At 34.2% G+C, this 17,767-nt stretch overlaps 2 protein-coding genes across 2 annotated transcripts; one reads left to right on the forward strand and one right to left on the reverse strand.

Moving 5' to 3' along the window:
- Nucleotides 1-5,165: 5,165 nt before the first annotated feature.
- Nucleotides 5,166-9,033, reverse strand: LOC141666644 (serine decarboxylase-like). Its single transcript, XM_074472762.1, has 6 exons — nucleotides 8,897-9,033; nucleotides 8,358-8,675; nucleotides 7,065-7,296; nucleotides 6,788-6,981; nucleotides 6,581-6,717; nucleotides 5,166-5,901 (listed from the first exon to the last, which is right to left on the reverse strand). Exons 2-6 carry the CDS (start codon nucleotides 8,671-8,673, stop codon nucleotides 5,335-5,337), a joined length of 1,446 nt encoding a protein of 481 aa, XP_074328863.1. The 5' UTR covers nucleotides 8,674-8,675; nucleotides 8,897-9,033; the 3' UTR covers nucleotides 5,166-5,334.
- Nucleotides 9,034-16,672: 7,639 nt separating this feature from the next.
- On the forward strand, nucleotides 16,673-17,293 carry LOC141720662 (vacuolar iron transporter homolog 4-like). Its single transcript, XM_074523203.1, has one exon. It carries the CDS (start codon nucleotides 16,673-16,675, stop codon nucleotides 17,291-17,293), a length of 621 nt encoding a protein of 206 aa, XP_074379304.1.
- The last annotated feature ends 474 nt before the right edge of the window (nucleotides 17,294-17,767 follow it).

Consider the following 17,767-nt stretch of genomic DNA (forward strand, 5'->3'; position numbering starts at 1 on the left):
CACTGGCCTGGGAGAGACCAACTTTCTTCAAGGAAAACTCCTCTAAAAGGGTCCAGGTGTCTGTTTTCCCATCGTCTGAAATTAAGGCTTGGTAGGCCACCTCCTCCTCATCAGTTAATCTGATGCTACCAGGACTACCATCTGATACTTTGCAAAATGGCCTACGGAAGAGTGTGGCCCAATCACCCCCAGCCCAGGTCAGCCTAACAAACTCATCCCTCCATTTAGGGTTGTTCTCGACTATAGAGTTACTATCAAAGATATGGGGAATTTTGGGCCGTTGGCGAATTAAAACCCAGCCCGGCTGACTCATGGAACTATTATAGAATTGGAAAACTTTCCTAAAGACTGCTACGGAAAGAGGAAAGCTATTCCTGAGACAAAGGACCATAAAACAGATAATGTTCCTCCAGGCGTTAGGAGGGAGTTGACAAGGGTTGATTCGTACATCGGCCAGTAAACGAGGAATAAATTCGTGAAATGGGAACCTAAGACCTGCGGTCAGGGCTCCTCGATAAATGAACAGGGTATCCCCCTCCCAATTACAAGTCCTATCCCCAGGGGCGGCTGGAGTGATCCTAAGGTGGGGTGGAAGTCTGTACAGGGTATTCATAGACTCTATCCTACCATCTAACTCATGAAAAGTGTTACCATGATTATACGAATCTAACTCAGACAGAGAAGGATATTCATCACCTCTCGAGTTAATCATATCAATGAGGGAAGTATATGGAGATTGAATTTGGATATTTGTACCTCTCTTAGAGACATTCATCTTCTGCAAACGAGCTAGGTCACGGTCCGCCATTAATATGCTTCGGTTGAAGGCTTGAAACCCAGAAATACTTGAGAATGGAGGAGCTGCGGTGGCTTTGGTCGCCGGAAATCGCCTTCAAAAGGGAGAACTTTAGAGAAAAATGTGAGATGAAATGAGAAGTGGGAAGTGAAGTGAGGATTCTCACTCCACACTACACTTATATAGGCGAAAAGCTCGGAATACGAGGCGTTTTTAGGCCCATTTAGCCAGGCCCAACCTAAAGGCCCATCTACAAGAAGTATCAGGAACAATCTAGAAGCTCCTGTGGAATTTAAAAAGTCAAAAATCGACCAGAACCTTAATATGGTTCGATCAGAGTCCTGATCGATGCAAAAGAGAGTCCTGATCGATATCTTATTCGAACAGGAGGGAAGAAATCCCCTAAGATCGATCAGAGTCCTGATCGACAGAGAAGAGAGTCCTGATCGATATCTTATTCGAACAGGAGGGAAGAAATCTCCTAAGATCGATCAGAGTCCTGATCGACAGAGAAGAGAGTCCTGATTGATATGCTATTCGAAAAGGAGGGAAGAAATCCCCTAAGATCGATCAGAGTCCTGATCGACACAGAAGAGAGTCTTGATCGATATCTTATTCGAACAGGAGGGAAGAAATCCCCTAAGATCGATCAGAGTCCTGATCGACGGAAAACAGAGTCCTGATCGATATTCCATTCGATCAGAATGGTCGAGAGCCATTTAATTCGTTCAGAGTCCTGATCGAAATCGATCAGGAATCCTGGTCGATTAAGCCCGTGTAGCAATCGACTAGGGTGTCACTTTGAAGGCCAATTCGGTCAGAATCCTGATCGAAATCGATCAGGAATCCTGTCGACCAGAGTGTAAGATCCTGAGCTAATTCGATCAGGATCCTGATCGATTTTGTCTGCATCCTGATCGATTTCGAATGCATTCTGATCGATTTTAAGCCAGAAAATTAAGGATAAGTCCCGGGAAATTAGGGAAAAATCCAGAAAATTAAGGATAAGTCCCGGGAAATTAGGGAAAAATCCAGAAAATTAAGGATAAGTCCCGGGAAATTAGGAAAAAATCCAGAAAATTAAGGATAAGTCCCGGGAAATTAGGGAAAAATCCAGAAAATTAAGGATAAGTCCCGAGAAATTGGGGAAAAATCCAGAAAATTAAGGATAAATCCCGGGAAATTAGGGAAAAATCCAGAAAATTAAGGATAAGTCCCGGGAAATTAGGAAAAAATCCAGAAAATTAAGGATAAGTCCCGGGAAATTAGGGAAAAATCCAGAAAATTAAGGATAAGTCCCGGGAAATTAGGGAAAAATCCAGAAAATTAAGGATAAGACCCGGGAAATAAGGGAAAAATCCCAGAAAATTAGGGAAAAATCCAGAAAATAAGGAAAAAATCCCGGAAATAAAGGAAAAATTCCTGGAAATTAAGATAATTCCTGAATAAAAGGAAAAATTCATTGTAAATGTGTAGGTCACTCCACACTTTACGGAAAAACGAAACCCTGTAAGGGAACAAATAGACTTAACTTCTGCGAAACCTAATCAATGTTTCCCAAAAGTTGGGGGGCAAATGATAGGGATAAATAAATTATGATTGTATAATACTGCATTAATTGTACAAGCTGTGGGCTGCTAGGCCCAATAAAAAGATATATGAAACTCAGACCAGAAAGGTTAAGCCTGATGGACCAGATCAGGCCTGATGGAATAAAAAAGGCCCAAAAGCCCTAATTATTAATTAATTTCGTAATTAATTAATAAGGGAAAAATCAGCTATTGAGAAGAGTCCCGATAAGGATATAAATCCTTATAGATTAGCCTCAAGGGGACCTAAAAGGATAAGGAATCAGCTTCCTACTTCCTAGGACTCCTAAGTCTATCCTAATTCAGAGGCTTGTCCACCAAGTCTCCTATACCAAGTCCAATTCAAGGACTCCCACATCTATATAAGGGGTCTCACCCCCACCAATCAGAACTACGTTTTTTGGCTTGATTCTCTAATTCACAGAGATACGTAGGCATCTCGTAAAGACAGATTGAGTCACGAAACACGAGAGCAGCCATTAAAGGCCTTGAGCTCCCGAATCTTAGTATTAAATACAGCAAGTAATAACCTTGATTTCTTATCCATAACAGAACTTATCACGTTCGAGAATTTGTTCATATTCAGTTCAATTCGAGCTTTTGAGTGGAGCTCAATCACTTCTGTCGAGCTGAACTTTGAACTTTAAATTTTGCCTCAGTCGAGTTGGAACTCTCGAGCTCCAGTCCGAGTCCGAAGTATGTAGTCGAGCTCGAGCTCATGACAGTATTCGAGCTGGTTTGGCTCGATTAGAACCCTAGCTAATTGTTGTTTCTTCGAGTACTATATCAAACTACTCGTGGCAATGTAAGAATGTAGTGTCCACAAGAAAGCCACTACCTTACATCCAATACTATTGTCGACACTTTGTCATCTCCAAGTTTTTAACATTTTATCATTAGTTTATGTGGATACTAGACAATAATGGAAAAATAACTCACTGATATATCCAGAAATGAATATGTCCATCAAACTTTATGGCAGTGGTAATTTATATGATAAAATAATAGGATATGATGAGAAATAGAAAAGTACAGGCATTGTAAGCTTGCAGTGTAAAATAATTGGGTTACTGTACTGAATATGATGGGTATATGATGCAGTTTCAGTGTCCAAAAACCAACAGAAAGCAGATTGTACAAGATAAATAACTTAAACAATTGATGCAAATGCAACCTAAATTTTACTTTTCCACCAAACAACCCTAAATTACAAAATTTGAAATTAAATAGATATGGCATATGTAGCAGTTACCACCCAGTAAAAACACAAGGAAAAAGAAAGCAAAAGTGAGTTGATTCTGTGGCAAAAAGCAGATCAAAGCCTAAAAGGATGTATGTGTCTATATTACTACAACACAGGAACAGAGCTTGAAAATCTTCACTCTCTAATATTAAATTATACTCCTCCTTTTGAAGAGTCATAACTAACCATGATGACTGATCAAATGCAATCTTAGAACAATGTACAATCCGATTAAAAGTCTCTTAACACGCGCCCTTTTACCGTTTAATGTTGATTGTTAACAAAAGGCAAGGGGTTGGCAAAAACACTGAAAGTACGAATCCATCGGATTCAACACATACTCAATATAAAAAAAGGTCGGCTGCTGATGGCTTTGTTGGCAACAGAAGGAAGGTATACTAGGATTTGAAAAGTCTGTGTGTTCTTTCTCCTCTCTTTCTGAGATTCTCCTTTTGTGTTTACATGTACCATGGGTAAAAGGAAAATATATTCCAGTGATAATGTTTAGCTAAGGATTAGCACTAAATCTTTATGGCACTGCTCCACATTTCTCAAACGTCATTGCGGACGGTGTCAGACTAAGTAACTTATTGAACCTATCATAATAATACTCTGATAAAGTTTAATTACAATTCTCAAGAAGTGTACTTAACTCTGATTTACTAAGAAACCTTAACAAAGTATCCTATTGATTTAACCTTCTAGAATGACTCAAGAGAGGTAGTCAAATTCGATGTTTAATTTATATGGACCTGCAGTAAATCACTGTTTACAGTGCATGAACTCCCATTAATTTTGACTATGCGTACAACCCTCAGAAACTTTACGCAAGGGTAATTGATCAGCTTACTATATTTTTTAAATTAGCATAATTGAGTAATGCGGGACTTTCCAAAGCCCCAAACAATATGACTGGACGCTTTATCCGAGTCCGAGGCTCCCAGCCTATGTCCTTGTCCTGTCCCTCAACCCTTTGTGCAAATGACCCAGAGATGAATTACACTTCTGGATTTTGACTAACAAATGCTTATTTAGGGAGATTAAACAGGAAAAAATATAAAATGTCATGCAGTTGAAATTCATTCATGACAGTAAGTTATCAATGTAACTTTCATCTCATATTGATCTCAGCCAGTAATAAAATTTGGGAGATCAAATGAAATATACATACATAATCCATTTCCCCATCCATGCTCATCTTGGATAAAAAGTACCCTCGTGTCTCTTAAACTACCTCATCTACTTGCCTACCGGTAGCGTTTTAATATAGTTTTGACTTGTCACTGGTACACTAATACACTAATATTGGAAGATCTTGCATCTGTATTGCCTTCAAAACAGATATGAAGCTGCCACGGGTATGCAGTCGATACATAATTATTTTCATGTTAGAGGAGTAGCTACTTTGTGAGGCCAAAAGTTATACAAACATTATTCCTTGAAATCTAATACTTTCAAAAGTTAAAACTGGATCAGTCTCTAACCTAGTCAGTGGTTAGGGTTGATCATAAAAATGTATGTGTAAAGCTAAAAAACGGGATTCAAATCCTTTAAACAATTTAAGAAATAAGAAAAAGGTCACAATTAGAACAGTCGCTTACAGATAAGATCTTAAAGGACAAAGCAGCAAATACTACATCGTCTTTAGTACAGAAAAATTAATAAAAGCAGTTTTCCGAAAAAGCACTAGTGCACTAGTATCATGGTCATCCATGCAAATTACAAAGACAATTTTCCTTACCTAATTCAGATGCAACACAAGGCGACTGAACTGTCCCGTTTTCATACCACATAGCCCGCTTTTCAATGAGTTCAGACACAAATTTATCCAGCTTTTCAACAGTGATGTTGGGCATTACTACGACATGCGCAATGTTACCTTGGCAAGCTAGCTGCCACTTTCGTATGAATTCTTCATCATGAGGGCGCTCAAATACAACTGTGCTGCTTAGTTCATTTAGCATAACCCCAATCCCAGCATCTCGAAGGCGGCCTTTTAAGTAGTGTGCATTTCTTAGGCATTTCTGAACTTCTTTTTGAAATCCCTTGTATCCTTTCCGGTTTAAGGTATACCAAAGGAAAATAGGAGCATGCCCATTTCGGCTACCCATGATAGTTGCATCCCTTGAAGCAAGGTACTCCACATTTCTGGAAAGAGCATTGATGTGCTCCAGTCTTGTTATTTGAACACCACAGGGCATTGGACAACCAACAAATTTGTGACCTGAGACGCTGACACTTCCAATGGGCTTTTTGAAACTAACTTTTGGAGCCTGTCATCAACAAAAACGAGAAACACAAGGACTTCAACTTTGGTTCTTTTTTCTCTTGGAAAATGAAAATTATATGCACACTCATGCAGTATTAAGAACTACACATCCCAAAACGAGATTGCTCAATGTTAATACAAAAAAGGTTTTCCAGCAACTTGAGATTTTTCATAAAAAATGTTTTAATGACAGGTGTCAAGATAGAAGAGGTGATCAAATACATCTGCAAAATAAGAAGGCGACCTGTCTCATTTCAAAATCTTAAAAAAAATAACAAAAGATAAAGTGGGATTATTGCTTTTAAAAAGGAGGATTTTCAATGGTTTTTAAATATGAATAATAATTCATTTATTCTGTTTTTTACTCCAGTAATCTGCTTGCCTGTTTGTTTCTTTAAGCAAACAATAACAACTTCATCAGATTTTGCTCTCAAAATCTGCAACTTTATCTCTGATTAGTAAATAGGATAGAGACATCCTCGACCTTGGAGAATTAAGTTTGTTATCTGATAAAATCTTGTTGCACCAATACATACATATGAAAAGCACCATAAGGATATATCATGAAGAAATATTCATGGGCATGCAAATCAACCAGCATTGCCAAATAAAAGCAACATTTAAGAGTAGCAACCTAAAAAGTGGACATATATATGTTTTCTAGATAAATAAAATAAACTCACACGTTTGACAAAAGGCATCATGAGACCAAAGAGAGCTCCATCACAGTGAATATAAAACCGGTCTTGAGTAAACCCAGTTTCCTCCAGGGTCTTTATAACAAGATCAAGATCATCAACGGCGCCTTTAACAGTTGTTCCTGCAGAATGTTCTGGTTCAGCATTATGTCACACAAGGGGGAAAAATATTCTTTTGAGAGAGGTAGATACCAATATTGACATTGATAATAGCTGGTTTGTCCTTGTGACAGAGGAGTTTAGCTTTAAAATCTACGCAATCAATCTCTCCCGAGGTCAAGGTGTTGACCTTTTCACATTCCATCCTATACATTCGTGCTGCTTTAAATATAGAATAATGTGTGTCACGCGATGCATACAAGATTCCATCGGGAAATACTTCTCTCCTGTACAGTTAACTTGTAAGATTCTCCAAAATTACAGCTTAATCAATAGAAAAGTATCATAAAGGTGCAAGAGCAGAACTGACCCGACTAAAATACCATGAAGATTTCCTTCTGTGCCACAGTTCGTGATGTAACCCCAGTATTCATTCTTCTCCAATTCCCAGAGACGAGCAAACCAATCCAATACACCAACTTCAAACTGCCTGGAATGGACACCGTAATTGCTCTCTATGAAAGGATCTCCAAGATTGTTGATTGAGAAGTGTTGCAATTGTCCCAATGCACCATAATCAAAATCCAAATTATATGGGTAACCTGTTGTGGGCATAAATATTAGGTTACAATGAGATAGAATACATGGACATCATACAAAATAACACATATTTGAAATGGTGGTGTTAGGATTTCAATTTCAGATCACTGTATATAAATTTGATCTAGCTGTGTATTGATAAAAACAGTATCAAACTCCTTTAGTTGGTGTGTTACTATATAGACCACATACGCTAGGTAGAAACATGGTTCAAAACTTGAACTTGATCCTACAGGCAAGTAGTTCCGAGTTCAATTAGATATTAACTAGTAAGGCCTCAATTTTTCACATGAGATAGAAAACACATTTTAGCACTCCACAGTCATAATTGCGATTTTCATGGAATTTGTTTTAATCTTTTTCTATAGCATAAATATAGTATAACATAAGCAGACTTATACTTACTCCTTTGGGAGTTGGGACATACAAGGGAAAGGTCCCACTGACTTCTGAGATTATATCCTCAAAACTATAAAGTCATAATTATCATGTACCTATACATATATCTTAGCAAACACAATTTTGAAGATAAAGATATATTGTACCTACAATATCTCTTAATTTAGAATATGAAATGAATATCATAAATTATAAATAGACGTATGGAGGTAAGAACTTTCACAACCCAAAATAAGTTTGTTGGAATAAATAGATAGTTGTAGTGAAAATATCTTTACATTACTCAAAACTTAAGGCACGCAGCTTCTCCCTACATTTTGTAATAAAAAGCGAACGAATTTCTACAAAAAAAATACAGGCAAATGTGTTTCATGAAATAACTTTAGTACTAAACATGTAAGAACACATTATCCAAGCTTCACATATATTTTTGAACATATGACCACCGTATCTATTCGGTCTATATCTTAAATTGCAACTATTGATTCGAGATAGGGAAATTCTTAATCGAATACATTATATCATTTAAACCGCCAATTGAAAAAAAAGGTAAGAATTCAGAAATCCACACTTAATTGTCCATTTAGAGTTTACAACTATTGAAAGGATAATCAAAATTCAAATGCAACAAAAAAACATACGCGAAATTAGTTATTGTAATTACCCAAGTGATGTTTTGTCCTCTCAAGCAAAGACCTTCTATATCTAGCTAATACGCTAGCCATATACGCCTCCCTTTCTCCAGTGACCTCATCATCAGCATCCGGTTCCGTAACCTCAAGGCACATTGTATGCACATTTCTTCCAAGTACAATTTCCCTCTCCTTTTTCTTCACTTCCCCATTTTCCGCAACTAAAGTATCATCAACTAAAGGAGGCAAAGGGTCTTTAATAATAGCCGTGGAATCAAAATCCTCAGGCAAAGGATCAACATTTTCAAGATTCAGCTCTTTTACAATCACCTCAACACTTCCAGCCATTACTAATAAATAAAATACATAAAATATCAAATTATACATTAAAACGATTATCTATCAAAATTAAATCAAACCCACATACATATACAGATTAATAAACATCTAACCATGAAAAGATTCAATTTTGAAACAAAAATAAAAAGATTAAAACTTTCTTGATTTATCTAAAGAAATACAAAGAAATGTTAAATATGTGTGTATATATAGATCTGGGATTGAAACTTACCTGGGAATAGTTATTTTACAGGCTAAACCAGTGAGATCTTGATGAGTTTATGGAGATTGCTCAGGATGAAAAGAGGGACAACTGAAACAGAAAGCTACAAGTTGTGTTTTTTTTTTCAGAATAGTTATCATATTCATAGCCCTTTACAATTTCATTTTATTTTATTTTGTTTACTAAATAAAATCTCTATTCTAAAAATCATTGATTTTATGGATTAATTACCGATTAATCAATTCAATATTCTTTGTCGATTCAATTTTATAATTCGCTTTTTTTTTTAAAAAAATTAATATATTTAGTTTAATAAATTAAATATTTTTATATTTTATTAAAAACATCTGATTATTACTCCGACTAATCAATCTGATTAATCACTGAAAGACTGTTTTACCGAAAAATACCTATTTCTGATTTTTAGAACAATGATTAAAAATTTTTAGTTGTGATCATTCATATAACTAATTTTCTTAAATGTAATTGAAACTTTTTTCTTAAGTAAAAATTTAGATGAAAACGGATTTTTCAACCAAATACAAAAAATGACATTTAATCTCATAATTTCGGAGAAAAATAAAATCATAAAAAACATCACAACATATGAGAATGGTCCATAATATCACAGAAAAACACAATAAAATAATGTGTTATCGATTTACATAAAAACCTTTACTTTTCTTAATATGTCGCAATTTTTTAGCAACACATTTAAAAACAACATTTATGGTACTAACGCGTTAAAATGCATTTTCAAAAAAAATATATTCTTTTAAAAAATATTTTTTTAAATGATTTTTTTTAAAATTAATAAAAATAAGAAATAAAATTGTGTTTTTAAAAAATACATAAAAATGTGTTTTTGAGTGATTGAAAGGCCATATTTGAGTGTGTGAGATTTTGGTCAATTTTCTCAAAATAATGATATCAAGGGCCATATTATATTGATTTTAAATTAAAAAAATATAATAGAAGTAATTTAGGTGAATTAAGTGAATGTAAAATATTAGATACCCCAAATTATTAAGCAAAATCGTTTTCAAATGATTATATGTAATTATATATTTTCGTCAACTTTCATAATAATAAAATAAGTGTACAAAATAAAACACAGCAAATATTATGTCAAATCATTCAACAAAAATTTTGAAAAGCAATTCGGGTTAGGTCTAAATTTGATTGTAAATATTATAATTTTGGATTACAGAATTATAACAAACTCTAGATGATTTAGGAGTTGTTTGGTTGGGATATTCTGAAATCAGATAAGAAATCAGATAAAAGTTTTTTTTTATTTAACATCATACCTAATATTTGGTTGAAAAAATTATTTTTCTAAACCTAATTCCGGAATCCTTGAATATGTATTTTTCATATCTAACGGAGGAGGTGATTCATCTCTATTTAATTAACTAAATGTAATTATATTTTATACAAAAATAAATTAGTGGAATTAAAAACATATTAAAATAATAAATAAATTTATATTTTTATTAATCGATTTCATGTTTCAAATTTTATTAAACCAAACATTTTATTCATAATTCAAACACATGAAATCAGAAATAATACTTCAATCTCACATTACTTTAACTCAATTCCTAATTCCAACTTCGTACTCCTTTTTAAACCAAACGATTCCTAAAATTTCGAACTCCCCTTTTAAAATGTTTGTGATGTGAGTCAATGTTTTGAACTGTGTGTCAGTTACAACAAGAATGTGATAAATGAAAAATTTTATCAATATTTCAAAAATTAAATCAATGTAAATGTATTTTAAATCTGGTCAATATATAATTCTAAGGGAATATAATTTCCCGATTACTAGGAATTTAACTGAATAATAAATAACATAAATGAATTCGGGACAACAAATAATTGGTGTAGTATATGAGTTCTTGTTCCCCTTACGGAAGATCAAAAGTTCGATTCTTAGTCTACGCATGTGTAATTAATTGGCAAAAATAGAAATTTTTAAAAGCGTTGCGTCGTTGTGCTTGGATTTTGTGCCCGAGATTCAATTTTCGGATGATAATTGTTGGATAATTTTTTTAAATCATCACTAAATTAAATATTATTTCGTGAGCTTCGCATGGGCTATTAAATTTTCAAAATTTGAAATATAGAATTAATATAGAGTCGAAATAAAATCAAACGAAAATTTATAATTTTTTTATTTGCTTGAACTTTAATTTGATTCTTATTAAATTATTTCAAATTAATAAATAATTTTTAAATAAAAAATAAAACATTCGTGCATTGCACGCCGAAAAATTAAAATTTTGGTAGTCGGTACCGTACTTGGTTTATATACACACGAATTATTTTTTTATTTATGTTATTCATGGTATTTTTTTAAAATAGAGACAATTTATTCGTCGGTGCAATGGCCTTAATATTAGAAAAGATAATATACATTATTCATGGTTAAAACAAAATTATTATTGGTCGAGATTAAAATAGATTTACAATTTAATTACATGGAGAACACTTATTATAAAAAAATGGCAAAAATAACCAATTATTTTGAAAAAATTAACAAAAATAATTATTCTGAAAAAATGGTCAAATGTATCTCATTGAATACTACACTGTCAGTTGAGTATCCCAATTTGTATAAGATACTTCACGCGTAGTTGGATATTTCATATATGTGATACTCTACTACTGACAGTTGCGTATCACATATGAAGTGAATACTCCATGGGTATCCCATTAGCTAAAATTGACCAACTTTTCCGAAATTGGTAATTTTTATTAATTTTATATAAAAATAGACTAAAGTTATCCTTTACACCATATTATATGTGTCCTAAAATTTCCATTTTGTAACAGTTGAGACCTACAATTCCATCATACATGGTCTATTTCAGATATGTAGACATGGCGAGGCACGAAACCTTTCCATGAATTGTGGATATCATAACTTGTCGAATTTTGTTAGATGGCCTTTGCCAAAACCAAAAAATCCATGAAGAAATTCCACTCGTTGGTTTGATGGAATCTAACAACATAATTCATGATATTCAAATATATAATATCCTCATTGATGGTCTATGTAAGAATAGAAAGTTTAACAAGGCCATAAATATTTTTGATAACCTTGCTTCAAGAGGTTTACAACCCGATGTCGTAACACACAATATATTAATCAGAGGTCTTTGTCAGGAAGGGTTATACGAGGAAGCAAAATATTTTCTTTATTAAGATGGAAGCTAGTGGTTGATTTCCGGATGATGTGGCTTATAACACTATCAACCGTGGAAGTCTTATCAATAAAGAATATAAAAAAGCACTTGTACTGATAAAGATCATGCGAACTCGCCATTTTCAAGCGGATGCATCTACCACGTCCATGGTACTAGACCTATTATCCATAGAAGAACATGACCCATCTGTTCTTGCTTTCTATAAATGGTTTTTGCGATAGGTACTTAAATTTTTATGGTTCAATGTAATTTATACATTGTCATATCCCAACTTTGGAGGATTCCTCAGTAATGTATATTATTTTAGCAACGAATAAATTTATTAGCAACTAGTCTAAGTTTCTAGCTCGTACTATCTCTTTAAAGTGGTCTTATTTGCATAGCATTTGAATATTCCACCCTCCTTTCTATTATTTCCTTAAATGTACTATTGTATATTATTTCACTGCTGTACTTTATTCACCAGATCTTACTTTTATAATCCATATAAAGTAAGGATTCATCAATCTCTACTGTGTACTGATGTTTTATCAGTATCACCATTGAATGTCTGCACAGAAGCTGCATCTTCAGATTCACAAGGTATAAATAATGTTATTACTTTACAACATTTATTTTAAATACTGATTTGGTATTTTCAGCATTTATTATGCATGTTATAAATTCTGTTGGTATGATTATTTCTAGACCTTATTCAAGGACTACCTCTAGTTGTATGACCACATATCACCCTTCTTTAGCCACCTCTTATTTCTGTAGGATAATTTATCTGAGCTTTTTTGTGAGTTGTGTAAAAAGAGTTAGAGAAAAACAAAATTAAAGAGAGGCATGATCCTTCCTGGCAAAAGGAGAGGTTGATGAGAGATATGATTTAGTAATCCTTGTGACGAAACTCTGACTATTGGAAGTTATGAGATGTGTGGTGTGAGGAGTAGTGAGACTATATTAAAAAAAATATAGAGATTAAGTGATACTTGTTACATTTTGTAGGTGCATAGAGTACACATGAAACAGCTGCTGACCAACAATCTGTTGACACTTTGATAAACTCTAATGTACCAAGTGCTGTTAATCTCCCTGCAGGTCTAAGTACTGATACTTTCTTGCAGTCCATTCAATCTACTATTCCACCATATGAAATAATCCCTGTTTTTGCTGAAAAAGTCCATTCACTCTAATATTCCACCACCTGAAGTAATCCCTGTTGTTGTTGAACATGTGGTAGCACAACAGTCCATTCATAAAGTTCCATCCATTTCAGGGTCACCACAGCACTCTACAGGAACTGAGGTTCTGGAAGTAAATTTAGAAGCTCCAGTTCATTTATCTACAATTCTTGACGATGTGGAGTTTACTGCTTTTGGTATTGAAGCTTCTGAAGCTGCTGGATCACATACTGCACCAATTTATGATTTTATCTTAAATGTTGAAACTGGTGAGAAAGTTCAGCAGATAGTTTAAAATCCAGCTGCCAATTGAGAATCTAATGATGGTGAAGAAGCTAATATTTCTAATGTTCTTATAGATCCTGAAGATGATCTTTTCTTCCCTGAAAATATGCCTATACATGTAAGGCAACAGAAACTGAAAGAGTTAGATGCCAAAAAAAAGCAGGATTATTTTGATGCTATCTAGAATGCTAAATGGAAAGATGATACATATCCTATTTCCAGGATAAATGTGGTTTCACATCCGGAAACAACTGAAAAGAGAATTCAAAATCCTGATATGCTGACTTATCTGAAAGCATCTACTCTAGTTGTCAGATCCTTACATACAGCTCAAGAAGCAACTGCTTCTCAAATCAATTAGATCAGAGAATCATTGATTATTTCAAGACTGACTACTCATCAGGAAATTTGGAAATAAATTGAACCAATTGTTTCCAGATAAACTACAATTGAATATAATCAAGCTATATTGGAAGCTAAGCAAGTTCAAATGTATGATCAACTTACAGAGGTATATAATTCAATGAAGCTGATTCTTTCTCTACTGCTTGGTGATGATGCCAAAAAGGGGGAGAATATTATTCAATCTAAATGCAAGCAACTAACATTGACAAATACTGATGATGAAAAATCCTGATGGAGGTAATAAGGGGGGACAAAAGGATAGTGAAAGGAGAAGAGGTGAAGAGCTAGTTTGGATTAGTGGCTCATCAAAAGCTGTCACTAGGTCTCAATCTAGACAAGGTGGAGAAAGTAAGAAAAATAAAAGAAGAGTTAGAGAATTAACTGTGAGTGCAATAACTCAACAAACTTTACAAGTCACAACTGTTGATGAAGATCAAAGTATTCTATAGATAGAAGTTGGTGCAGAAGCAAGTCAATATCTTTAAACTCTGAAAGTGAAAGGTAGAAAGACAACTATATTCTACAAGGATCCAAAGATTCAAGCATTTGACTCTTAGGTGAGTAGAAGAAACTTTGAAAGAGAAAATCCTGGAGTTGATCTAGAACAACTAAGGCAAATGGAGGAAGACTTCAAAAAATCCATGAAGACAGTAAATACTGATATTGCTGTTATCTTTCAAGATCTTTATGAAGATGATCCTTCTAATAGACCAACCAAAGGTGTAGTCATAAGGGAGGTAAGTCAGGCAAAGGATGAAAGATCTCGCAGATCTCAAGCTATCTTAACTAATGCCAGGAAGCATAAAGGGAAAGAGAAGATATGATAGAAGTCAAAGCTTTCAAAGCCTAAAGCCAAAGCTGTTGCAAAGAAGAAATCAGTATCTAAAGCAACTAAATCACAAATACCGATAGATCCAATCTATACAGTTGCTCAATCTTTTGATACTGATGAAATTGCTGAAGAAGAAGAAGAAGTCAATCAAGCTCAACAAAGAAGGAAGATTCATGGAGCTGGCTGGGCTGAAAAACTGAAATTAACCTCTGACATTGCTCAAGTTAATAAAGAAGAAGTTGTTATTCAACCAATCACAACCTCTGATTCTACTCATGTTGTTGATTTCTCAAACCAAATTCAAGCTGATTTATCAAATCCTGATTATGAAGACACAGTCTTTGGTAAGCCAGAACTTACTTTTGAAGATAAGAATAAGCTACTGTGGGGAAGCAAGAAACCAGCACCTAGAAGAGATTCTTCCGAAACATTAAAGAAGATTTATAATGGAAGTTCTCACTCTAGAAAACCTAGAATCATAAGTGGTCTTGGAAGACTAAATATTGATGATCAATTTGTAGGAGATGCTTTGACTTTAAGAAAGCATTCTAACTTGACAGAAATTGGAGACAATGTGATGCTTGAAGACTTACAGAAGATCGTATTAGTGCAAATTGTTATTGATCGTGTTGAAGAGAAAATAATTTATTTTCTGGAGTCTGGGAGAAATTTAAGGCTGACTCAAGAACATTTAAGAGATAAATCATGGCAGAAATTAGAACTTATTGCTACAATTCTTAAGGCAACTAATTATGTAACTGCCAGATGGTCTGTATTCATAAAGAATCTGATACTGTTAAAACAAAGAGGAATGCCTTACAAATCTAACTACATTCCAAAGTACATTAATCAAACCGAATATGTTGTTGATATGCCTATTGGAGGAGCCAAGATAGAAATGAGTCTAGGGACTAAAGTTTTAACCTTTAATCCTGATGGAAAGAAAATTGGGTTTCTGGAGCTGGATGATCTATCTCTTGGAAATTCAAAGTTACATAATCTCATGGCTGCCATCTATCAGAATGATGAATCAACAGAATAACTAAAGGAACATAAACAGAGGATACAATGGTATTTGGATGTAATGGAAGAAAATCTGCTGAGGAAGTTTCTTGAAGATTTTTCAGGCTGTGTTAGAGTTCAGAATGAAGAGTAAAGTCTGATATTCACTGAAGTAAGAATGGATATGTTTACTTGATTATTGCATTTAGATAGTTTTGACATCATCAATTGGAACTTGTACATATTTCCATAATGCACAAGTTGTGGGAGATTGTTGGATATAATTGATGATATCTGGACAGAAACTATCAGAAGTTCTTATCGGGATTTATTTCAGCATTTACTGAAGAGTAACGTCTTCAGTACTTATATCAGTACTTGATGATCAACAGATGGTGTCATCAGGATTTATCACTTCAGTAGATATTCGAGGAGGAAAAGGAAAGCATAAATTCAAGGCGGTGAAGGAATTTATCTCAGAAGCAATCATAAATGGATAGGTTTCCTTATTGTAATAGAATAGGACTCCTTATTTTATTGTGTAGCTTTGCTCTATATAAAGCACATATTAGGTTCATGTTATATGCATTGTGAACATTGTTATATCATTCGCATAACCTAGCAGCTCTCAAGGATATTTATTCATCCTTTTGAGAGTGTACGTTTGTAATCAGTTTTTATTTGTTAATATAAAAATTGTTTGATTCTGTTGAAGTTTTGTCGAATTATTTGCATAAACTGTATTCACCCCCCCTTTACAGTTGATTACGGACCTAACATTATATATACTCGTCATTTAAGGACGATATCATCATTAGCATTCTAAGTTCTCTTCATTCACCTCCCCTTCTTAAAACTATTTGAGATTTTCTTCTCAACCTTCATGGCTTCTTTAAGTGATGTCCAAATTACAATTCCTAAGGATACCCAAGCACCCGAAAAAGAGTACTTTGATTACTCACAAATGGCACAATGGCTTCGAGCAGCAGTTTTAGGAGCCACTGATGGATTGGTTTCAGTTGTTTCACTAATGATGGGTGTAGGAGCTGTTATATATGGTATTGCAGTCATGATATTTACTGGTTTTGCTGGATTAGTAGCTGGTGCATGCACTATGGCTATAGGGGAGTTTGTATATGTGCACTCTCAGCTTGATATTGAGGTAGCTCGGATGAAAAGAAATAAGAGAAATGAGAAGCATGTTGAAGAAAGTGAAAAGGAACAATTGTCAAATCTCTTTCAGGCTGCGTTAGCACCTGCTCTTGCATTTTTGTTAGGGGCTCTAGTCCCATTACTAGCTACTGTCTTTATACGTGAACATAAGATGAGTCTTATTGTGGTAAATGCTGATGTAACCTTTTCACTGGTTGTGTTTGGATCTGTTGGAGCAGTGTTAGGAAAGACTCCGGCTGTGAAGCCTTGTGCCAGGCTGCTGATTGGTGGTTGGATAATAATGGCTATTACCTTTGGCTTAACAAAGTTGACCGCATCTCATGGATTGTAAAATGCAATTGTTAGGTTAATTTTCAAAGATAACGATATAAATGAATTTTGGTATTCGTTTACCTCTTTGTTCTTTCCTTCTGAATTGGTAGACATGGTGAGGCAAGAAACCTTTCCCATGAATTTATAAATAAAGGTAATAAACCGGATATCGTAACTAAAATTTCCCTTCTAATAATGAAGTTCGTATGGCCTTTGTGTGTACTTCACATTCTTCAATTTTCTAATTATTATTCCATTTCCATATATTTTTATAAAGGACAACACTCGTGTTGTCATTCCGTATCAACAACTACCATTTTGACTCTTTTAACATACTGAAAAAGAGGCAAGTGTTTTAAAGAAAAGAACAGGATCACAGTGCATAAAATTATAGATGTGAGGGCTAAAATAGAAGAAAATATTAAATTCTAATATTTCTTCAATTTTTTAAGTGGGGGCTAAAAGTAGTTTCTATGAAGTACTTGTATATTTA

This window comes from Apium graveolens, chromosome 1 (genome assembly GCF_009905375.1).
Source record: "Apium graveolens cultivar Ventura chromosome 1, ASM990537v1, whole genome shotgun sequence".
NCBI classification, from domain to species: Eukaryota; Viridiplantae; Streptophyta; class Magnoliopsida; order Apiales; family Apiaceae; genus Apium; species Apium graveolens.

What these genes read in the sequence shown, in the direction of transcription:
- LOC141666644 (XM_074472762.1), bottom strand. Translation starts at nt 8,673, where the DNA reads ATGGCTGGAAGTGTTGAGGTGATTGTAAAAGAGCTGAATCTTGAAAAT. An exon ending in GAGGACAAAACATCACTTGG is followed by an intron (nt 7,297 to 8,357) that starts GTAATTACAATA and finishes TGCCCACAACAG; the next exon opens with GTTACCCATATAATTTGGAT. An exon ending in TATTATCAATGTCAATATTG is followed by an intron (nt 6,718 to 6,787) that starts GTATCTACCTCT and finishes AACATTCTGCAG; the next exon opens with GAACAACTGTTAAAGGCGCC.
- LOC141720662 (XM_074523203.1), top strand. Translation starts at nt 16,673, where the DNA reads ATGGCTTCTTTAAGTGATGTCCAAATTACAATTCCTAAGGATACCCAA.